The sequence below is a fragment of the Calliopsis andreniformis genome, chromosome 1, assembly GCF_051401765.1.
Source record: "Calliopsis andreniformis isolate RMS-2024a chromosome 1, iyCalAndr_principal, whole genome shotgun sequence".
In the NCBI taxonomy this organism is placed as follows: domain Eukaryota; kingdom Metazoa; phylum Arthropoda; class Insecta; order Hymenoptera; family Andrenidae; genus Calliopsis; species Calliopsis andreniformis.
Genome location: NC_135062.1, coordinates 6,537,901 through 6,563,107, shown reverse-complemented (window position 1 = coordinate 6,563,107; position 25,207 = coordinate 6,537,901). Strand labels below are relative to the sequence as shown.

The 25,207-nt window shown below is 33.4% G+C and overlaps 2 protein-coding genes across 2 annotated transcripts; both read right to left on the bottom strand.

Annotated features, from left to right (window-relative positions):
• Positions 1–468: 468 nt before the first annotated feature.
• LOC143182736 (uncharacterized) lies at positions 469–2,256 on the bottom strand. The gene is made up of 3 exons (XM_076383920.1): positions 2,116–2,256; positions 1,772–1,984; positions 469–900 (listed from the first exon to the last, which is right to left on the bottom strand). Exons 1-3 carry the CDS (start codon positions 2,254–2,256, stop codon positions 469–471), a joined length of 786 nt encoding a protein of 261 aa, XP_076240035.1.
• A 4,007-nt stretch (positions 2,257–6,263) lies between these two features.
• On the bottom strand, positions 6,264–21,763 carry LOC143177824 (carboxylic ester hydrolase). The gene is made up of 9 exons (XM_076376090.1): positions 21,655–21,763; positions 20,895–21,147; positions 17,769–18,064; positions 17,019–17,218; positions 15,246–15,439; positions 10,450–10,615; positions 10,143–10,333; positions 9,544–9,830; positions 6,264–8,292 (listed from the first exon to the last, which is right to left on the bottom strand). Exons 2-9 carry the CDS (start codon positions 21,096–21,098, stop codon positions 8,085–8,087), a joined length of 1,746 nt encoding a protein of 581 aa, XP_076232205.1. The 5' UTR covers positions 21,099–21,147; positions 21,655–21,763; the 3' UTR covers positions 6,264–8,084.
• Positions 21,764–25,207: the final 3,444 nt, after the last annotated feature.

Here is a 25,207-nt window from a genome sequence, read left to right as displayed (position 1 = left end):
AATGTGGACTTTAGCACGTACCACACTGTGAAGTTGACAGTCGATAGTGGGATTTCTACCATCTTGAAGACAGGCACATAGCAAAAGCAAGAGGGCAGCTTTGACCACTGATAAATGCCCAAGTTTTAAATTTAACATCACTGTTATCCCTAATTTATGTGTACTCCGTCCCTTATCCTAGTATTAATGCTCTCTTTCTTATTAGTATTTAGGTACACAACAAATTATTTTTTACATCAAGTAATAAGAATCTAATAGCCGTATTATAAATTTTGTTAATATTCCACAAATATGTACATCAGTAAACTTCTGATCAAAATTTAAAATTTATGCATGGTATTCGTCTAATACAAACTTTTAAAAACGACATTTCATATGAACGAACCTATAAATTCGCTCTTGTATTTCATCTAAACATGTCTTCCAATTTTTAAAAGGAACTCTGTCGCGAACAACAATACCAATTTTTTATTTCGTACCGACTGCATCGGTAGACACTGCTGGCTCGTCTTTCGATTCTTCTTCCAGGGATACCAATTGCCCCATAAAGGCAGCTGAGTAGTTCCCTCTGCCTGGGTCATCGAAGACGACATGGTCGTCAATGATCCATTGGTTATAGCGTATTTCCCAGAGCATTTCATAGCCAACGCTGCGTGCTAGTGATTGACTGGCTCCAGAGGTGAAAACGCCACCGATCGCTGGCATCTTCAAGGTGATCGCGACTTGCATGCAAACAGCCAGAAGCGTGATGTCAATTTCTTTCTCTCGATAAGACGGGTGCACACACAGAATGTATATCCGCAAATAGTTGTCGTGACCGAATTTCTCATACACATCTGTTTCCTTGATTAATGTGTTCTGTAGGTGCATAATTCTTTTGAGGGTTTTCCCTTCGAAGATCTGGAACATGGATTGGTATTACTGATTCTAGATATCAAAATAAGGTGAAAGTGAAGATTTTAATGAAACGAAATTATTTATTATGCAAATTGAATATTCACTATGGCGTGAAAAAACAGCTCATAATATGTATTTTATGTTAATTTATTTTGAATTATTATTAATGTTCGCCTTATGTAGTCGTGTTACAACATAATATAGTAGGTTTACTGAAGTCTTATGATAAAAATTGATTGATAGTAATATATAGTAAGACTTAAAAGTCAGTATACACTTTATAGAAATGGAGTTTCTATACTATTACTTGTCTATAGCATTTTACCTAAGATCTTGGTAGCATTATGGATAGTACACGATATTTATAGCATTTCACAGATATAGAGTGAGTCACAAACATATTGTTAAATACATTCTATGTTTTCAAGGTGCATACTCACCTTTGGCTCTCACTGTACATCTAGAAATTCCACAATGTTTCAGTTTATTAATTCATTTTATAAACCAGTCATGAATTTTATCAAATATTGAAAGTTGAATTAATTTTAATACTGTGACCTACATCAATACATTGTTAGACATCTTATAAGCGTTTTGAATCAAGAAATGTTAATATATTACTCAAGGAACCCTTCAGATACCAAGTTAATCCTTATGTCAGTGCCCAAAATTGTCGATGTCGTTTACTATGCCGATTTGAGCAATATTTTTGATAACAAAATCTTACACTTGAAATACATATGGATAGTAAATATGCCAAATAATAAAAATACCAAAACTTTTTGAAATTTACCCAGTCGAACTCGAGTTTCTTCCTAGAACAAAATCTCGACACAACTGTTTAACATAAGGATTAAGACTCTTTGAAACGTACTTGCACGCGTTCATAAGTATCCGTTTTCTCCGAGCCAGTACAGATCCTAGTGATGGCTGTACCTATCACGCGACCAGACACAGGGCTAAGAGCTACTAAACTCGTTGTGTCTTTCATCCATGTTCTTATGACATCCAGGTATTCCTTTACGGATAGTTGGTCCTGCAGCAACGAGGACGCCATGCACATAGGCTCCTCGCGAAAGAAGTGGTGCTGTGGAAAACATGAGTCGTGATTACGATCTATAGTATAGAGGCATGTCATACTGAACATGCGAAGAGATCGAGAAAGTCGATATGTGAAACTGTGTACTGTTATTCATAGACTGGTTTTCGTGGCTAAACTTTGATAAGACGCAACGTTTCGTCGTAATGCGATTCGTGCAGATCCTTGATTTTGCAAGTCGGTGGCGTGTCCCACTCGAGGGGAGCTTTCATTCGCTGTTCTATCTCTACCGCGCGCTCATCCTTTTCGTCGAGGTCCATCTTTGTGTTACTTAATAACACGCTGATCAAAAGAGTTAGGGGATGTTATGGCTAGAAAGTTAATATGATTCCAAACTGTACAGAATGAATGGAATATAAAAAAAAGGATAAAAAATATTTAGTAGAATTTTTTCAGATGTTCATGTAACGTGGAAAGTTTTTAAAATATTAGCTATTTAATTTAACTGCATAATTTTCTAAACGTTTCAAAAGAGTGTATATCATAATTACCAAACGAAATGTAGAAAATGTTCAGTTGCATTAAAAAGGTCTAATACAAATGCTGTGTCGTGAGGTTAGTACGTACAGTCCAAATAGCCAATATAGCTATTTAATTTGTGAAATTAGTAAAAGCATAATGTTATAAAGTTAGGTGTAAATAAATGCCATTTTCACAATAGTATGTTTGTTGGTTTATAATCTGGCGTGAAGTCATGAGAACTTTTGCTGCGAAATTTCGATATTTCGCGAATTCGATTTAACTGTTTAATGAGCTATTGCATCTATACATATATTTCCTTTCGTTATAATTATCTTATTTGTTACAATTATTAATAAATACATAAGTAATTTTCAATACATGAGTGAATGTGCATTTCCATGCGTATTGTACAAAATAATTTCCTAACAGTTGCGGTTTTTCTAGAAGTTTAATCCAACAGTTATTTAAAAAAGCAATCATGAAAATATTTTTGAAGGGTTTCGAGAAGCGTTTTGAGAGTTTCGATTCAATAGGAAGTAACTTCAACGTTCACGTGCCAGCCATTTTTTCTGTTAACGCTATCCTGTTAACCTGATAACTTTTAAAATTATTTGTCATCACTATACACAGTGTATTATCAATTAATACTAGTTCATTAGAAAATACTGTCGAAATTTCCTTTCACATATTCAAAAGAAATGTTGGGTCGCAAGAGCGGATTCAGTCAGATGACGCCGTTTCGCAGGAGAAGTTCCTTCAAGGAAGATGACCTGTTCTTAGTGGATGAATATATTTCAAAAATCAGGAAAGAAAGGCCAAGCTTAATTGGGAAAAGTGTCACAGCGACTATATTCTGGGAAAGAAAATTGAGCGGTTATCGAATAATTGGCCTTGAGTTGGACAGATTTGTGCAAGCGTTACGCTTTATTCTAGTACATTACCGCCCAAAGTACAGTTTATTACACATGAAAAATACTTTAATCGGAAACGTACTCTGCTCTCTAGTTTCAATTGTGTTGTTTGAAAGTTATACAAAAATAATCAGTCCACTACTATACGTTATTGTCATCTGATAAAGAAACAACGAATCATTGGTTCGCATTATATGAAGGATTGAAGATGTGTTGAAATGTATAAATGAATCAGCTTCCTAATTGATAAAGTTTCTATTAATTTTAGATCATTCATGTCTATTGTTAACTAAGTATTCAGTATTGTTTATACAACATGTTCAAGTACTCATGGAAGAAAATTTAAAAAATGATTCTAGACATCAAAATAAGATGAACATTCAGAATAAAGGAAATGTAAAACCTGTCTGAAATTTGGGATATCAAATGGTACTATTGTTAATACGAAGCTTGCGATAGTGATCATCGTAATGTTGTTTTTATTCCATAGTCATCATTGCTTTCATTAAATGCTTATAATTAATAAACGAAATTCTCAAACGTAATTTTATTATTCTTAATATTCATTTCATTTTAATGCCTTGAATCACCCTTTAAATTTTTCGTCGTCTGTCTTTCGACTACAGAATCAAACATTCTGTATGTAGTATGTATCTATCATTGAATATGCACGAAAGTAAATCGAAGGATTATCAATATTATTAATGATGTTACCTGATAAATACTAAAATATGCATATCGACAGTGAATATTGATTGTTGGATAGATTTTTAAAAATTGTGGCCTAATTGACGAAGCTATAAATTCAGATTGAATGTTGCAGACCTACTATTGTCAAACAGAACCGCTGGCCAAAACTGTTGGCTTGCAGGAGGATGCTGTATCTATTAAAACTTATATGAACATAATTTTGGGCAAAATGAATAGTAAGTTCAGTCTCTGTGCTATTAAAGAAGGAACAGAGGAATTTGTTGGAGTTCTCATCGCATCGATTTTGGAGAAATCTGAACGACGATTTCCAATCGAGGTATTATTATAAACAGTACTATTGGTTTTTATTTACGTTCAAATAATCTAGAATATAAATAATTTAGTGTAAAATTTCTTTAAATCTTACAATTCGATTAACTAATGTTAGAGCAATAGGGTACCTTCATCAGCAGTCGATTCATGGTGCTACACAAATTGAGAATGTTATAATTATAAGTGATTTATCTATCGATAAACACTAAGTTATTAAAATACATTCATTTATTTTGTTAGGTTTGATTGAAAATTATTTTCCTACTTTTTACTTTCACTCTTGACTTTATGATTTTCTTGAGTCATAGGCATTAGAGTCACCTTAACTGCCAGAGGAAAAATTCATAGATTAATTAGTTACTGTCTAAATAATTATTAATCCATAAATTCAGAGAATATTAACTATCGAAGAATGGTTCAGATTCATTATTATTATTTTCAGTAATTTGTCTATAGTTATCTCAAGAGAACAATAGAACCTTGGGCTATCATGTTTCCATTCTATATATAATAATGTTTTAGTGACTCAAAAGTATAAAATGTTTAGTCATATAGTGTTTTTTAGTGATTTTTGTACTCTCTCTGTACAAAGAAGGCACTTGAAATACTCACAACTTATAGGCATCTGAATAACTACTTACTTGGTAACCACCGTTTGCTCCGATATTCCAAATAGTAGGTTGTAATAAAAGTTTTCGTAGTTTTTTTACGATACGTTTTACTACTACATGTTGCAAAATGTAAACTTTCAACTGCAACTGTAAAGTAACACAGATTTGCAAGTAGGTAGCATAAGAAAGTCATTAAACAATTCTTGGTGGGTTTCTTGATTTCTTTGAAAGTCACAAATATTAATAGGAATAACAAGAATTTTTTTGCAATAGTCCATATATTAATAAAGAAGGTTTAATACCATAAACCATTTCAAATACAGTTGTTTTTGTTCTCCGGAAACATAACAAAAAAAAAACAAATCAGTTTGGCTTCCAGATGCATATTAGTAATCATTAAAATCACTGTACAGTACTTTTTTCTTCCATCTGATTCATTTCCAGTTTTCACGTGTAACTCTTATATAGTTTCCTTAATTTTCATACAAGAAATATGTCTTTTGAATTTAAACGTGTAAAAATTTATTTGTCTTTTATGAACAAGTTTGTAAATTACTGTAATTGACACCATAAGTGTACTAACTGGTTATCATAACACAAAAGTTTAATACTTATCATAAACAATTGTGTCTGTGCTAAAACCGAGACACATCACGTACAGAGTTAAAGGAATCAACATTTCGATTAGACGTATCAGGGCGAAGGGTTGCGAAAAATAACGATGTTGAAGAACTATGCCATCGCCAACGCTATGAACTACGAGGCAGTGCATTCAGAGAAATCGATATGCGTCGACATTATCTGCGTAAAATCAGATCATCAACGAAAAGGCGTCGGGACAGCGTTGCTCCGTTCTTGCGTAGCTCAGGGGACCGCGGTTACATCTGCATGCATCGGTGAATTTACTTCCGGCGCTAGTCAGACGATCGGTAATGTATCTTGGTTCGCCGTCCACGAAGTGAAAGTCAACCTATTTCGCTTGGCTTCGTGAGAGGGGACTGGTCCTTCTTTAATATCAATCTGACTTTTGCAGCCGAGAGGCTGGGATTTAAGAAACTCTCAGAAATCCCGTACCGAATCCTAGGGGCGAAAGACATGATGTATCAATGTTTCGAGAGCTGTCATCCCGAGAATTATTCGATTGCTTGTATGGCGTTGGAGATACCTTTGCCAGAGGAGGTACCGATGCCAACGCCTGTGTCTAGTGTTAAGGAGAAACCCGCCAAAAAAGTCCGAAAGGATAAAAAGGAAAAGAAAAAATCGAAAAAAAGATAATCTCGTTTATTGTACCGAACTGCCATTTTGTATACACCGTTAGAAGTGGTCGTGTCAATGAGTTAGAGCCTCCGATTTTGAGCATTCTTACGATGCAATGTAACGTGAAACTTGTTGTAATAGAGACAGGATGACGGATAAACGTGACAGAAATTAAAACGTGTAATTAAATATTCTTTTGTTAATATTTTTTGGTTGGTTAAAACATATATACTCTGCATTACTATTAGTAGAGTGTTTTACAAAATGATGTCTATAAGGTGTAGCAAATATAACTTTCGTCTGTCATCGATATTTTGAGGGGAATTTTACATTTTCTACCAATATCTTGCATCTTTGAAGTTTTATAAAAGTTAAACCGTACGAGACGCAACAAAATGTAGTAAGACTTTTTTGCTCTCTTCCTGCCCTTTGATGCATCTGTGAAATTACAGAATCCTTCGATTGTTAATTTAGCGTATAAGTGTGTTAATTTGAAGGTATTATTATTGCAAAACGAGGGCACATCTGAGGGTAGGACTTTTGTGCCCCACTATGGATATCTTATCATCCCTAAAAAAATATCGAAGGCTACAGTTGTTACAACCTGTATAAGTCACATTTTTCATGAATTTGAATTTATGTTTTAATTGAAGTCTACAAAATAGAATTTGTATTTTTAATAAAATTGAAGTGAAGGAGTTCTTCTTAAAGAACGAGAGTATTTTGAAATACACATTCGTAATACATAAATGAGGTGGAAAATTTTGAACAATTTCTCAAAAAAGTAAAAATACGTGATTTATATCATTTTGTCTTGGAATTAGAGAAGTATCAAATTCTTCATACTGTCAAAAAGTTTTGACGAAGTTGTATCCAAAATGGTTTTTCTAGCTTCGAGATCAAATTCTGAGACATGCAATAATGTTACAGAGAGAGAGTCCATAGATTATATTAATTCCATTGCAATTATATAATTAACTAAAAAATATCTTGCGTTTTAACACAAATCTACAGTAACTCAGAAGTTGGAACATTAATTATTTTTAAATCTCTTTCTTTTATCTGCCACATTTCTAGCTTTTACTGCCTAACTTTTCTCCATTTTCCTTAATGTCGATACAACAAGTAAGTTGTGTTTACAGTTTGAATGCGTCAATGTACCCCTTTCTTTAAGCCTCTGTGAGTTACTCCATTATCACTTTGACTAATTACACACTTGACAGACGCGTACGCCCAACCGTATGTTTTCTCACACATGATGTATTTGCATTAAAGCATTAAGTACTTTTTTGCTAACTTCACTTATACACGCTTCAAACGAGTAGAACTTACTGTACATTTGATTACATTAACCCATACTGTTTTCTAGCACTAAAGGACAGTCAGTGAAAGGTACTCAGAAACGACAAAAAGAAAAGTGAAAAGCTCACATTTATTTTATGTATTATTGCATATCCCTGTATTGCAAATTTATGATCGAATGAGTAGATAGTGTCTACCTGCAACGACATTCCCACTCCAGAAATAAAATTCCATGGAATGTTCAATATTAGAGAGAAACTAGCTTTAGAGGATTTTGCCTAACCTTGCCTACATAACTTGTATGCTTTATGAGTGGGTAAAAAAGAGACACTATTTGAATACCCTCGTTATATGAGTATAGTGTTTTCGTGTGATCTGTAAACGTTTTGCTGAATGAAGGAAATGAAGCTTGGAAACGTAATGGTTTAGGAGATACGATTTATGTTGTTCTCGGCTGTGTTAAATTTTACGATTCGCGATGACGCGTGCAGTCGCAGTAAAGGCAGTTTCGTGAAAGGGTATTCACAATTCGTCTTTTTGTTGTTGACGTTCGCTGCTCTCGCTCAAATCTGGTCGTATCGGCAAACGTTCCCAGAAATCCATTCTGTCACGGTTCAGATACTCTGCCATTTGAAGCTGATTTTGTCCAATGTGCAGATATTCGAGGGCTTGCGTTCTTACGGGCTTCCACTTGATGGGGATCTGCTTCGAAATCTCTGGTGTAGGATTGCTGGAAGATAATTATACACTTTGATGGTTTTGTAAGCGCCTTGTGACACTGGGACTATAAGTGAAAGTGGATAAGAAAGTAAATAAGTGAAAGAGTGGTAATCTTATATAGTAGATTAAGAATAAGTTGAAAGGGAGGGGGGCAAGTAAGTTTGATAATTATATAAATTATGATTTTAGTGAAAAGTAAGTGCAAGAATGATTATGTGATCCAAAGGAGATACATAATACATTAGCAAATTTCTGTTTATTCTTTATACTTTTCAGGATTTCGAAGTTAGTTTTAATTTTTAATTGGTATGATAGGGTCACTCCATTTATGCAATCTTAAGTTTTAGTGTTTACTATGAAGAATACCTAAGAGTAACTTACATAGAGTAATGAACCAAGAAGTTATGAATTTTTTATGTAGATGTTGAATGACCTTGATCAAATCTGAAGATGCCAAGGTAAAGTTATTCAAGGGCTCTAATACTATCTTTTCGACACTATTGAATTCTCTAAAATTCTCAAATTTCTAAGTTTTGTTATATATTTATTTCAATTTTCCGAATTTTAATTCCTGAAAATTTATATCTGAACTATATGAGTGACCCTATCTTGATGTGCTAAGCGTTAACTGACTGAATACAATACTACAATACTCATATCTAAAACATTCAATCGATAGCTGATTCTATTATTTAAGATTTTACGATAAAGTACTATTAAAACATAGTTCAAATCTGAATCGATGTTCTACTGTACTTTTATTATCACTACGCCAAATTATCTTCGAATAAAAGAAATTATAATATGATAACTGAAATTCAATTGATCGAGATTTTACTGTACCTCTATAAGGTTGTGGTTACAGTGGATGCGTTTCCTGATGAATATGTCTGAACTATTTATCGTACGAGCGAGATAAATTCAGATATAGCTGTCAGAACACCAGTTCGTCAAAAAACGCATCCACTCTAACAGCAACCTAAATCATTTTTTACATTAGAATAACAATAATTTTTCGGTTGAAGGTTAAATAAATAGCAACATAATTTTGGGCAACACTAATTAAATAGTATTGAAACATTGACTTCCAAATGAGTTTTAAATTGAGAAATCTGACCAATAGATATATCAAAAGCAACTCATGCTTCGAATATTTAATGAGTCAAGCACTTCATTAGAATACTAGAAAACAGACACGGTGAAATAATCGTAAAAGACAAGGTTTAAAATTTTAAATTTAACGATGATGTATTTATCTTACCCAGTACTAGCGAAGTTGACCCACAAGCTTGTTATTATATCAACCATTTTGTGGTCCTCCTTACTCAACGGTGTATCTTGGAACAGCTGTTCGCCAACAGGGAACAGGTATTGAAGTTCATCAGCATGACTTACGCCGTAGTCATTCTTAGTGTCACCGAATATCTTGCTGAATGATGCAGTTCCGTGGTAGGCTAGATAGTAATAATACACAGGAGATGATTGTTTGTCGAGGTAGTCGACCACCGACCTTTTAGCAGCGTAGGTGAACCAGGCATCGCTGTACATCTGTGAAACATTATAATAATCATGAAACATATGTTATACTCTATAAAAACATAGTATGTCTGCTGCGACGCGGAGGAACGTCAGAGTCCAGGATGGGTAAAATATTGTACATTGAATAATAAAGAAAATGTAAATATTTCTCATTTTATATCATCGTGCTATTATTAAAATAAAGAGAGTTTATTTAGATATTATATTTTTTTTATTTTGCATTTATTTTTAATGGATTTAAATCGTATTTGTGAAAAATTGGACATCTGTTTTATACAGTAAAAAAAATGGGCAATATTTTTTATAATGAATTATACTCACATCAATAACCTTGAATCGTGTAGAATTATCGATTGGCTTCTTGCCGAAATAGAATTCACGTATCTTAGAGGCTACTTGCTTATGCTGATCGGTGGGACAAGTTTCTTCATACAATAGCGTGATAGGAGCGAGATCTAAGAATTCATCGTTCAGCTTTTTAATCATTTCTCCATTGTTCCTTCCATACAGTCCTGGTAAAACATTATTTACGATATAGTAATCGCTTAGGGTATTTAAGAAAGCTAATAAACGTGAGTAAAATGCAGCAGTGCAGAGATTAATCGCGCGTTAGAATATTTGTGAGTACCTGGTGCTACAAGAGCTCCCTCTTCTGATGTGACTCCTGTCATCCATGGTATGTCTGATAAGCGGCCATTCTTTGATGCAATTGCTGGATCCTCTGTTAAGAAAGCACCAGGGTGTTCGGGTTCAATTACTGGCCTGAAGGGTATCATTGGGCAGTAATTGAATATCTGTTGATTATGTAATAAAAAATTAGATGTTTTAAAAAATTTTAACACTTTTATATAGATATATTTTGATACGTTTCTCTTCTGATAAATAATGAATAATCTATAATGGAAGATCGAGTAATTTGTATCTTATTTTTTTTTGTATTTGTGTGATATGTTACTTAAATGTAAAAATGCAGATCTGTTATTCAAGTTTGTAATTTATATTTGACGGTGAATGAATCGATGATGATCTTTAATTTTCTGATTGCTGAGTTTGACTGTAGTGCAAACTGTTGAAATTAAGAATTTCATAGTATAAAAGCTGTTCAATGAAGTAACCTGAATTTTTATTTAAGACAATTTTGAAGATATAAATTGCTCAAAATCGTCGGTTCAAAAAATGATTTCAGGATTTTCTCTTTTTAAAAAAAAATGGTTAAAAAACGGAACCATTTAATTTCAAAGGATTTGAAGTGGTTATCTGCAGATACTTTTTCGCAAAGGGTCAACGTTTCTTATTGCTAGAAATGTGAAAGATATGTATTCAGATTATTGCGTTCCTATAGTTTAAAGACGTGTGCCTAACGCTGAATTTAAATTAACGAGAAATATAATACATATTATTTATTTTCTGTTATCAAAGTTTTTAGTTAATAAAAAGAGGGTCTTGAGAAACCATGTATAACATTTCAAGCATACAGGGTGTACAAGTATACGTTGAAATATTCTAAGGGGTGGTAGAGGAGTTAAAATGGAATATAAAATGTCGTATAATATAGTGTTTGATCTGCCTCCATTTTGCAAATATAATGTCTTAAAGTTAATATATCTATATCTTAAACTAACAATTAGAGGATCCTGCAATTTTAGAGACGCATTGAGGGGCAGGAATGGATCAAAAAAGTCTTAATACATTTTAATGTATTTCTTATGATTTAACTTTTATAAAACTATGAAAATTCGAGCTGTTTGTAGTAAATGAATATCGGATTTACAAAACTTTATAAAAGTTACACCATAAGATATACAACAAAATATATTCAGTCTTTTTTGCTCCATTCATGTTCCTCTAAAATTGCAAAATCCTCTGATTATTAATTTAACATATATGTATATTAACTTCAATGCATTATTGCAAAATAGAGGCAGATCGAACAGTAGATTATAGGACACTTTCGTGTTCCATTTGAGCTCCCCTACCACTCCTTAGAATATTTCAACGTACACTTGTTATACCTTGTATAGTGCAGCATATCGTAGAGCCATTATAATAACCTAATAAGATTTCTATAACTTCATTAAGTGCACGAGTTCCTATGAAATCGTTTTAATTAAGATTCCAAGCCGTTGAACAAAGTACAGGTACCTGTGTCCAGCTTTTCAATCCTGCACTGTACTACACGTACCCGCGTAATGGCAATCCATTACATTACCAAAAGACAATGGCTATCGTTGCGTGTTAAGAGTCTTTTGTATCCTTCGTATTTCCATTCAATTTCCTTAAAAAAATTATCAAAAGCTATGCCACGAAGGACAAGACCGATTTATCACCTAGTTTTCTATAGGTACGCTTTCACTTTCAATCGTATTAACTCACTACTCTACTACGAAACTCAGATCATTTTACGATCAACGTATTGGCGGAAGTTTCATTTTCGCTTGGCATGTTCGCGACAAGACGATGAAAAATTCTTACGCCATGACTAGAAGTTATTGTCATTAGATGGACGTCGATCTTCATTTCGAATGTAATATGCACGCGTGAATGAACATGCCTATACACGTATGGAAAACTGGTTTTTCCAGAAGCTGGGTTTGTTGTTGATCCTACTGGAAGGTGATTATTTCGATGGCTATCATACCTTATGCTTTTGAATAATTAATGCGATATTTTTTTGTTCTGTTAGTTTCTAGACTGATTTAGATTCAGGTAGGATACGAGTTTTTGTTTATCATTATTGTTATTTTTTTATCATTCTTGAGCGGTAAGCATTCAGGAAAAAATATACTCAAATACACTGTTTTCCAATTAACGAGTAAAATGATTACGTTTATAAGTACGACTATTACATTAAAGAATACGAGATGCAAGTTTGTTTACACTTTGAGATACCATATATTTGTTCTAAATACATATATGTAGGTATACGAGTACATGAATAAATTCCATTCAAAATGAAACGAAACGTAATTTAAATAAATTTTAATATAGATGAAGATAAAAGAGAATTTGCAATTAATAAATAATTATGATCTCGAGTAAATTAAAATAAGTTTCCAAATTTTATTTATTATTATATTATCTGTTATTAGTTTAATAAATTGTATTTTAAATTGGATATAAGATCAACACAGTACCAAGACAGTATAAGATTCTTTCAACCAAGACCAGGATAATATATAAATTTTCAAGATTTTTTAAGAACAAGACAATATTCCTACAAATGTTATCTTGTCTTCATTCTCATGCAGCACTAATATTCACGACTAATACATTTCTGCTTCATATAGTTGCACAGTCATGGCGATTGAAAAAATGTATTTAAGACAACGAATATTGGTTTATCAGACCTGGCGCTCGAAACAAAACTGCTCCAATTAACGGCAGTAGGAAGCACGTTACATGTAGTCATAACTACAAGAACGTGACGAATGTTGCCCAAGAGCGCAATTAAAAGTTATGAAATCGTGTGCTGCCATGGTTACTTTTTCACCTACTTCATATTTCAACATCCTTATGTAATAAGAATCAAATTACGAACATAATAGCCTACAGAATATGCTACACGAACATAGAATGTTTAATGTCAATGTCAAGGTTTGCTGTCTTGTGTAATTTTCAACGTGTGTTATAAATCTCATTAGCACAGGTTTCCCCGATAGAACGTGTCAGCGTTAATTCTAAAGAAGATCAACAGAGGTGGAAAAGAATGATACAGTGGATTGAAAAAAATTATGAATTAAGAGTTCTGACTCTAGATAAGTTTTTGACATAATATATAAGCTACATCTGTGAAGAATTCTCAATGAAATAAAAATGATTGTTGAGGTAGAAAGTGAGATGTATGTTGTGGATAAAAAAGTCGGATTTTTTGTTGGAAGCAAAATGTGTTGGTTGTTTTATCCATCTTCAAGCGCACAATAAGCAAGCATAATAACAATTATGCAATTCCATATACAACAATAAAATGGATATTGTAATCTCTACAAATACTTAGTCACTTCATAAAGTGTTTAACAAGTTGACTGTCATGTTATCTTTTATGGCTGACAATTTTTACATCATTGTAAGTAACATTAATGTATAGAATTATGACTAGTATTAACAGAAAATTATAGCATTAGCTAACTAGAAGAGGACACTGAACAGTCACCTTTATAGAACATCGTAAAATAAATACAGAAATGAATTAAAAATAATTTTTTTTTTCATATTGGAGTTATTATCGAAGTAATAGAATTTTTAGTAGATTCACTAAATTCAGCATCAGTTAATATATTAAATTTGTATTTAAATTGTTGCTTTAAGAACACAGTTTTGCATAAACGATTTCTTCATGTTTCAGTAGTTGGAAAAATAATTAAGTATATTCATTTAAACCGGCTATAATGTATATTTTCATAGAAACCGTTTAGGAAATGGAAGTCCCCTCAACACAGGAAATCGTTATTTAGAATTCATATCGTGTGACCTAAAAGTATTTACTTGCATTCCTATGTAAACTATGCACGTAATCATGATCTAAATTTTCTAGAAAAGAAATGTTATTGCACTCGAAAGTCTGGATTTAGTTTAATAGTGTTTACAATGTCTTTTCAAGGACATTCAGTTTTATCAGTTTATTAATCGCAGTGCATGCACATGCATGTATAAGTACAGTCGGTGTCGTCTTACAATTAACCCAAAGCAGATAAACTGGACAGATCATGAAGCTGGCTAATTGACCAGCTGTCAAGAGGTGTATATGGGTAACGTATGGCTATGCAAATGATATAATACGAGCGGACGAATGACGTACAGATTACAGGGAACAGCAATTCAACTTGGCAAGTATGCTATGTGAGATTGAAAGGCGGTTGATCGCTAGGAAAACTTGTAATTCCAGAACTTATACATAGTTTCGATTTCTCAAGCATTCTAAACATTTTCTCGATCAAGCCAGTAAATCAATTCACGATGAAATCATTCCCACTCGAATCTGATTTGAAGGCTCTTATTTCACGTTAATAATGAGAAACCTTTAACCCTTTCTGGCCCAATCCCAGTGGTTTAAGAGTGAAACAATATTTTAAGTGAACTGTTACTACAGTTAAACTGATTTTCTATTGTATTTTTCCATTTTCATACCCTGGACCATAGAGGGTGACACAGTGTTCAAATTTAGTTCACAGAATTTCAAATATTTGCTTTCTAACTTTAATCTTTGTCGCAAGTACTAATATCAGAAATTAGTAATGTTTACTTAGTTACGTAAACATTATTTTCTCTTTAATAAAAAAAGTAACAGTGTACCTATTGCAAATGGCTCCTTGAGCACGTCATAAGATATTGCTAGCGTGACCCACATATGTCTCACGGACAGCGAAACGGTTAAATATTAAAGCATGCTGCTAGTATATATTTTTTGTCAAACATAGTTGCACTTACCTGGAAAGTTCGATCCGTCTTGATAATTTCAGCGGCACTCTTGGCACGTAAACAATCGAGGAGTTGCTTCGAATCCTTTGGACAATTCAAAAGCTCAGCAACCTTGTAGGCTTTTTTCTTGGGAGAACCTGGTCTCGCGACTGCCCATGGACAGTAGCCATTGCCACTTTGAGAAATCGCACGGTGGAAAAGTCCTATTTTGAAACCACATCAGACGCGGAAAATCATATTATGAACACAGTTCTTGTTATTAGTTAATTATTAATACATTTGCAGCAGACTTCATTTTAAATCAAGGAAATAATAATTTTGCTTGAAAGCAAATTAGTTGTGCATCATTTTAAATACTTCTAAGTTGTTTAAAATTTTTAAAATAAAATAATGTTCCAAATACTTACACACATTTTCTCTGTATGCGAAACAAAATTAAGTTTCTTTTAATACTATGTTTGTTCAACTTATGGATAAATCAATTAATTTATGTAGGATGTGAAATAGGTCATTCTAAGTTAAAGCAAAATCTGTTCTGCTATGCATTTAAGTGTTTTTAAAACGGCTACCATTGAACGAAATTTCACGATATAAGTTCATTCTTTATAAAATATTGGAAATCTGTTTGGCATCTCTTCTAGCACATTTTCTGGGTTTATTCAACGAAGGCACGTGATTGGACACTTCTCTAACGTTTGACACTTCGACCTTGGATAGTCTTGACTGAGGTGTTTCCCAGATTCTATTTTTCCTGATAAAGCTCATTTCGAATGCATCGTGGATGCATGTGGGAATTCTGATAGACGATAATTTACTTGTATTACGTGCACGCGTACGTAATTGGTATCTGTTGTAAAACCTTGTTCATGAAACTTGTCTGAATGGAAGAATTATGTCATGATTAATGTAACACCGGTTTCGAAGTATGAAATTGTCAACATATTAGAAACATAATAGCGTACTATACTTGTACTGATACATATACTGTATGTTTCGAAGGGAGTTGGCGGTGCTTATCACCATCACGCGCGTAGTTTATGTCGTCGTAAAACTAATTTGCAATGCATAAGATTTGTGACTATTTTCGGACCTCAACGACATCCTTTAAGTATAGTCGTGTGATAATATTCTTTCGAACAGTTGGATCAATTAATTTATTCAATCAAACTAGATATGTAATCAATACCGCGCATATAGTAATGATATACTTATTATGCATGAAAACATAAAATATTTATTAGCAGCTATGGAATGTTTCTGTTACTAATTTTACAGTACGTACAGTACCTATGTAAATTTATTCAAACTATTTGTACTGGTGCTGACATTCATAAATTTGAATTAATTTCAAATGTAAAAGATGTATGCAAATCTTGCTATAAAGTTAATAGTATTAACTTTATATCTGTTTGTATTATGAAATTATTGCATCTATTGAAAGAAATAAAAAGACACATAAATTATACTCTCTACTAATTAAATATCAGTTTAAGCTATGTCTGTTAAACGGTTAGTTTCGAATATTGAAGTTTTACTGTTTGTAATAATGAATGCAAAGTTATTAACGATTTCACAAATGAGCCTTGCAACCATTATCGAGTTACTTAATGCATCCATTAAAAAATGTTTTAAAGAATATCTTCCCGTGGAAGTCTGCTAAATATCGCAATGTTAGTGTCTGTGATAAGGTAACGATGTTCATAGTCTGGTTTTCATAAATTTCAGAATCATTATCTGGATGCATGTTGAATATGCGGTACATTTGATAAAAAAATGACTGACCTTTAGATAAGTTACTCATCATATGGTAATGAACACTGGCGCCTCCAGCACTCTCCCCGAAGATAGTCACTCGATTTGGATCACCACCAAAGGCGGCGATATTTTCGTGAACCCATCGAATGGATTGTGATTGGTCCTTTAATCCATTGTTTCCAGGGCACACTGTATCCTCTGTGCTCAAGAATCCTAGAGGTCCAAGTCTGTAAGATCGTATTTAAAGTAAAATATTTAATAGGATACCTGACACTTCGTATAGTATCTCATTCGAAGTGGTCCTCGAAGCTTCCCATACTTTGAAAATTTGGTAGTAAAGATATATATAAAGTATTGTATTACTCATTGATCTTTTAGTAAAAGTGACATTAATAGTTTCTCGTATCTTCCCAATAAAAATGTCAATAAACATAAGTCCAGTGATATTTTAATAAAATTCAGTACCTCTAAATTTGGTAAATCAGTGTTTTATGTGATGTTACTAAAAATAGTCCAAGGAACATCATATTCGACATGATTTCATTGATATTTTTAATAGACAGTAGAGTTATTTTTATTATCAGTAACTCTATAAGTTCAATGAAGACATGAATTTTTACTTTTGAATAGTGCACTTATGTGTTTTCTTTTACTCATTTTATTTATCATTTCAAAGGAGAATATCCTCAATAACAGAGTAAAATTACAAGAAATTATACCATGTCAGTCGGTTGTTACGAAATACGTGCCATTCGTTCTTAAAGACGAGTTCCTCACCTATAGTTTACTGTAACCAGAATCACATCGTGGTCAAGCAAGAATTTTGGGCCGTAAAATTCTGAATGGCCCGCACCACAAATCCATCCGCAGCCGTGAAGCCAGATCATAACGGGATAGCCCCCTTTCGTCTCATCTTCCTTCGTGGGCAGTTTTGGAGTGTAGACGTTTAGATAAAGACAGTCTTCATCGCCAACGACTTCCTCCTGATAGGTGTAAATGTTCCTCTGCACACATATATTGGCATCCTCTTTTGCTTCTAACACTCCCTTCCATGCTGCAGCTGGTTTTGGTGGCTATCAGCGGGTGTAACAAGTTTATCAGTATGTACATTAAATATCTGATAGTCTATTATAAATGTTTGTGCAAATTTCTATTCTCTAGAACACAACTAGAGAAGTGGGACTTAATCAGAAATTTATTTCATCCTTCAGGTATTACAAGGTAGGTATATGAAACTTTTGATATTTTGTACATTTTCGCATATTATATGAGTACTTATTAAATGAATAATTCAAATTTCCCATAAATGTATAAAAATCTACAGCCTAAATAGTTATGAATATTTAATACTTAAGGTTACAATATTTACACGTAAAAATAAATGAATAAAAAATGTAGCAAATCCATAGTGTGAGCTGAGATTTTTCTCTTGTTTTAGACCTACATTGCTATAATATGAAACAAATTTGTTATAATATTTGACGTGCTTTCACGTGACGTGAGAGTAATGTCCTCCACCCTAAGTTTAGTTCAGAAACTATTGTATGCTATGTTGAGAAAAAAATTTCTTTAATGAGAAAAAAAAGTTTCTTTGTCAGTAAACACTGTCAAACAAATTAGAGATCGCAAAGCTAAAGGGTTTAGTATATTTCGATAGTAAAAGAATCTAAAACAATCTTAAAATCTTTTTCTAACCAATTATAGGTATATATTGATACAATTTTTCTGTTAAAATTTTTCTGAATGCCTAAGGCCGTAGTCGTCAGTTTGGAGTGAAATAAATATATATCCATCTGCTTTTCATTTTCTAACTGTTCCCAAAGTCGAAATCCAGACAATTCGAAGTGATAAAAAGTGACATCAATCAATTTTCCTAGTAAGTAACTTGCGAAAATCTAGTTTTTATTCAACGAACTAAGAATTGGAATTGTAACTAGTAATCTATATACGATTGTCGGCATATTTACGCAGCTAGTATGCAAATATTTTGTACAGATTAAGGTCAGGAATAAGTAACAAGGTAAGTGTGATTAGTCAGAAAGTTAGTCGACCCGTGAAGTTAGACCTGGTTTATTTAGAAGAAAAATCGATTTTTTTATAGCAACTTGTGAGGGCTGTTTAATATATTCCCGTTACTTTCGTAATAGAATGTATAATTACATCACTGGATATATTAACGAAAACAGGTTGTTTGTTTCTCAATTAAAAAGAAGACTAGTTTCTAGAAGGATTTCCTTGCTTAACAATTCCACATGGTAGGTTTTCCGAAGGTGCTGATAATAATCATATGATTACCAACAGGAAGAACGTGCACTGATATAGTTTATTTGAAATTAAAATTAAAGTGCAGCGTATGTGTAAAATAAAATTAGTCAAGGAAGTGATGACACAGAACGATAAGCTTCGAAACAAGAATGAAATCAATTACTTCAAAGTTATTTTACGAACAATGTCAGTAATTCCAAACAACTATGTGTAGTTCTTTTATTACAAGTTTCAATACGGTGTTACGAAAGAATTAGCTTGTCAGGTATTCGGTGAACGTCTTCTTTATTAACCTTGCAGTAGAACGATTGAAAAAGTAAATATCGCGAAACGTTGGGAAATCTTTTATGTAATTCGTTGGACGTCTCTCTACATATATACGGCCAAAGCATTTTCATCTCTCTTCAAGACTATTCATAATTGTTGGAGAAACTTGACTGTCCGTGGTGACCAAGAATATTCTACTGAAATTTTAATGGAATATTCTACGTATAAATGCTAGACGAAATGCTAATTATCGATACAGTCGCTTATTGCGTATACTTTATATTGAAATATACGTAGATCCTTTTTATGTATATGAAACTGATATCAATTAAAAATTGAATTTTATTTTAATTTGTTATTCTCAAAAAAGGTGAATCATTAATTGTCTCTATCTGTTCATAATGCCTATACACTATTGTTGAATCAATTTTTTCAATGAAATTTTCGAAGATTTATTATTTACACTAAAAACTCTTGCGTTGTTTTTAGGCGTAAAATTTATCATAAGAAACTGAACATAGTAGTCTATGTTATATGAGTCCTGAAAATGCATAAAATTGTGTAGAATAAATGTAAGAAATTATTAATGTCATCTCTGAAAGGTTGAAAATAGAGATAAGGTACGGACTCAATGTGTCTACATATCTACATATGAGAGACCCATAATTCATAGGAAACCACATTTTACATAAGCCAAATTCAAAGCCTTCAGAATAAAATTAAAAATTAAATTAAATTAGATTAAATACTAATATAATAAAAATATTTGAATTACAAATATTTTCATTCTACAGATAAAACACTGTAGTATTAAAAACATTTAATTAAAAATACAAATTGTATTTAAATATGGAACAGAAGGATTAGCAAAGATAAATGAACATTTTACATTTTCAAAATTGCCCTACTTTGATTGTAATTTATTTCATTAATTCTTTTAATTTTAATTTATTTCATTATATGTAGCACAATCAAAAAATATACGAAATTTAATTTACAAAGATTTCAGTATCCAAAGAGCTACTTAACAAGTAGCATTTACATTTTCCATAATACGAGGTTTTAAATTACTATAAGAATTTCATAAAAAAATTCAACAATACACGAATTCACTAAAATTTAAATTTTTCCAACTCTCAAGGAGACATCGTTGGACACGAATTTTTTATTTTTCCACCAAAACAGAAATTGTACAAAGTTTTGACGAATGAAGTAAAATCAAGTAAACGAAAATAATTCAATTTTACTAAAACAGAAATAACAAATGCAGACTATTTACATAACAAAAAATGATACTTAAATGATACTCAATCTTAATTTGCTATAATGAATGTGAAAATAGAGTTTTAGAAATTTAAATACTAGTCTCACCTCGAATCTGAGTTTTCCAAGAGGTGGCAGCGCGTAAGGTATTCCCCGAAAGCCCGTGAACTCTCTCCCACGTCTGGTTTTCATAATCAAACCCGTCAACGTGCCATTTTTTATTTTCACCATCGGTGCATGGACCTCGGCTGCAACGAGCTCCAGTAGGCAAACACAGCTCAACAAGAACCACAAGAGGCCCTGGTACCTCATTTCGAAGCGGTTCAAAAAAATTGCGTGATAAGTGACGCTCTTTCTGTTTCTAAAACACGAATATTTACGTATTGACTCGTTACAAAGAATACTATGTGAGCTTATGCATCAAACGCATGCTCGTTTGTCACTACTTAGGTTAAAAAATGTAACTTTAGTCAATTTGTTATTTCCTTTTAGAAAAAGGTTCGTAGGTATGGGTCACAAAATGCGTCGTTCAGAGTTATTTTCGTGAACTAACATGTCTCATGCGGTGTGGTTCGACCGGTGATCCAGCACATACATCATTATTGAAAATATAAATCTATAGTTCTATAATTCGAACTTTCAAGAAAAAAGACTGAAGTTACGAGAATTTTAATCAATTTTTAGGGTGCCTTAAGAAATGAGAAATTTCACCGTATTAAAATATGAATACATGAAACTATGATTCTATTACTGTCTCCTGACATTTTTATCTAGTAACACTATAAGTACATTTTGATTTCTTTTCAAAATATTTATATCACTCGAAAGTTGTAACTCGGAAATGTAACGATAAAATGTAATTACATACGTTCGCAAGAATTTTCTATTTTTTCCTTTTAATGTTCGAAGAAAAGCGCACCTTTGGTCCTCAAAAGACGCTAGAGGAACACGTGCACGAGTCACGAAGGCAGAATCGCAACTGTTTCAGGTGAGAGTCAGTCGTTCAACGGATCGTTAGTCCGATGATGTTGGGATACACGATTCTTCGATACTCGCACGGCTATTGGTCTGTGCTTTGGTCATATTGCAAGATCATTGATGTTTCCAGCAAATCAACTGGAATCGATAATACGCGTCTTTGGTAAACGCGGATGATAATTTTATAATATGGAGATTCTACATAAAAACAATTTCCAGAGCCGCTTAACATAAATATTTATAGGAGTGCTTAAAAGACAGTACAATTGAATTACTTAGCGGGACATAGTAGAAGAAGAGTGATTTACGAATGGTATTTATACTTACAAAACGATTTTTTATTATACTTATTTTTTCATGCAATTGAGTGTAATTTGAATTGTTCAGTACGAGTTTTTCCTTTATATAACAACACAAATTAAAGGTATTAAAAGCTTGTTTTGTGAACTTTACATCTAGTGGTAATTGAGTAATTACATGCCGATTGCCGATTGCTGATTGCCGATTGTAGGTTGTATTATCGATTGATGAGTTACCTAGTGAGAATTGTTGAACTTTTCAGTATTCTACTTTATTACAAAACTTGTATTTAAATTTTGTTATTTGCTTAGTGAAATAAGTTTGTTATAACACAGACGAGTATACAGAATGGACTTTCGTGTCTCACGTTCTGAATTACCGACGGCTCGAGAAACCACTGGTTTTCGAGCGTCCTCTGCGATTTTTGAGCGGTGGATGTAGGAAACGTATTCTTTTCACGCTGATAGAGCAGGCAAACGAGAAAATATTCCTATCATACCACCCAATATATAAGGTGTCCCATTAAACTATGTTGCTTATTTATCCCTATAATTTCAATAATAAGCGAAAATGCTATTTACAAAAAATATGTTGTTGCAGAAAATATATACCAGAGAGATGATATTTATTCTACATAAGATGCTCATTTTCTTATGGCTAAATTCAGTGGAATAAGGAGTTTTATGTAAAAGTGCTAAGAAGCATTCACTGATTCCGAAATAGTTGTATCTATGTTATATTAATCAAGATATGATTCGGATTACTTGGTACACCCAAGAAATACGAAATTCCAGCAAAGAATACGAATGGCTTAGTAAAAGTGGTACAGAAAAATGATTGAAAACTTTAAAGGTAGATAATACACGAACGGAGGCTCATGGCGAGATAGCCGAAATTGAGGACTCATCGATCTTCATTTGCAAAAATCTTGAAGTCTGAAATCTGAACTGGTAAGCCAAAGACATCGGATCAACGGTCAAGCTGTTAGTGGACAGAGTGGTTAAGTAACTCAAGATAGTCCATGATAATCCAGGAAGTTCTTCCAGAGGATCGCCAGGACGATTCACACCCGCTGGAAACTTCGAAGCGACTGACCAGAAGATTGTTATCCCTCGGACAGTAGATTGTTTTACATTCATATACAGAGCCAGCGGTCTCAGGGTCACTTTTGACCCAGAATTTGCCGTCCGAGGGTTAATAACAATCGCAAGCAGTGACTGATGCAAGTTATTAACATTTACAATTGTTAGTTAAAGAAATATTAAGAAGTTTTCAAGAGTTGCGAGATTAATCGAACGATAAATAATATACGAAAAGTTAATAATTTCCACATTTGTTAACTAAGAAGACACAAATTCACACTGTGTGTGATTGTTATTAACAACATGTGTGCCAGAAATTGTTGTTCGGGTGAGTATTTTATGAAAAATATCAATTTCACGCCAAATATTGTTCATTAGATCGGTCTCGAAATTCTAATCAACCGAAGAACTTCTCTGATTGGTTTCTCATCTTCCTCGAGATAGTATAAATACCCCTGCAGGAGCACTAGTGTCTCACTCGTCGAGGGTCCTCCGGCGGGTGAGGATCTCCCTGGGGATCCTGGAGGGATTCCTGGGCCTTGGACCTCAGACCTCCCTGGACCACTGGACACCACTGACCAGTGGTCAACTCCTGATGACCAGTGGTCATCCTAGCTGACCAGTAGTCATCTTGTACAATCGGTGAGTTTTTGTTCAAATTTTGAATTTATTTCTACTATTGCCCCTCTTTTCTGGTTCCTCCTTTTTTTATGTACCCCGCCCCCTGCCTGGTGAAGTTTTGCGCTTTATCTATATATTGCGCTTTATCTATGGTTTCTTTATTGTTGTTGGGGAGGCTTCCTTAATCGTTTATGTATTTTTCTTGATTTCTGATTCATGCCTTGTTTTTGCAATCATTGACATGTTTCTGTTATTCCTCCCCTTCTTCTCTGCTGCTTCGCCCTCTATTCTCTTCATGATTTCGTCACTAGTTACAATTATCATTCCTATTTCATTCACATGAAGATCATTTATCGAACGAAGACATCGTATCCTCCGAGGGATTTCATTTCCATTTCTAATTTTTAACATTTCAGGGTTTAGCTGAACATTGAACGAAAGTATTAAAAGAAGAATTCATTTAAATGCCAACGTCGTTTAATTTTGTTTTCTGTTTAAATATGTTCTGTCTTGATTCGGGGTTCGAGTTGTGTCGATCCATTTTCATCTATATAATATTCCTAAGAAGATTCAGTAGGTCATTCAATTATATTTTCTCCTATTTCTTGTAATGAAATTTTTTATTCTCTTCGAAGACTATGGATCCTCCGATCGATCCTCTTCAGCAAAAGGCTCTTCAGCACCCATTGCTGATTTTTATGTTCATTACTTTAGCGATCTTTCAATTGTATTATTTTCTTGGATTTAGGTGAACATAATATCTACGTTAAACGAAGACATAGCATCCGCCGAGGGATTCCATTACTTCTAGTTTGTAAAATTTTGTCTATACTCTATTGCCTTTGGGGAGGCTCCCCCGTTATTGATATACTTCTCTTGATTTTCTTTTACTTGTATGCTGGTTTACGCTTTTCTTCTTGTGTAAATAATACTCAACGAACCAAGAAATTGCATCCACCGAGGGATTCCATCGCCTCTTGTTTTGAAGCCTAATTATGATTTAGATTCTAAGATTTTTGTAAAGGGAGATCGATGGAATTTCGATTCCATCCATCTCTTTATGTGTCTCCAGCACAGCAACCTTCTCGTGGTGAGACCCGGGCCGGTTTTGTCCGGGCCAATAGCTGTGCCAACGTTGGGGTATTCTTGGGGAGGCTCCCCCAATCATTGATATGTTCCTCTTGAAACTCTTCCTTCGCTGGTTTTCTCTTTATTATCAACTTGAATATTGAATAACGAAGACGTCGCATCCGCCGAGGGATTCATCGCTTATAGTTTATAAGTCGCAATCGCTTAGAATATTTTTAAGACCCTGTTTCTAAGTCTCCATTGTGGAGTCATTTCTTGACACTGCTCTACTTTAAGATCCAAGGCAAAAGCGTGGATGGAACTTGGTTTCCATCCATGTCAGTGCCTCTCTAGCTTAAAATCACTGTACAA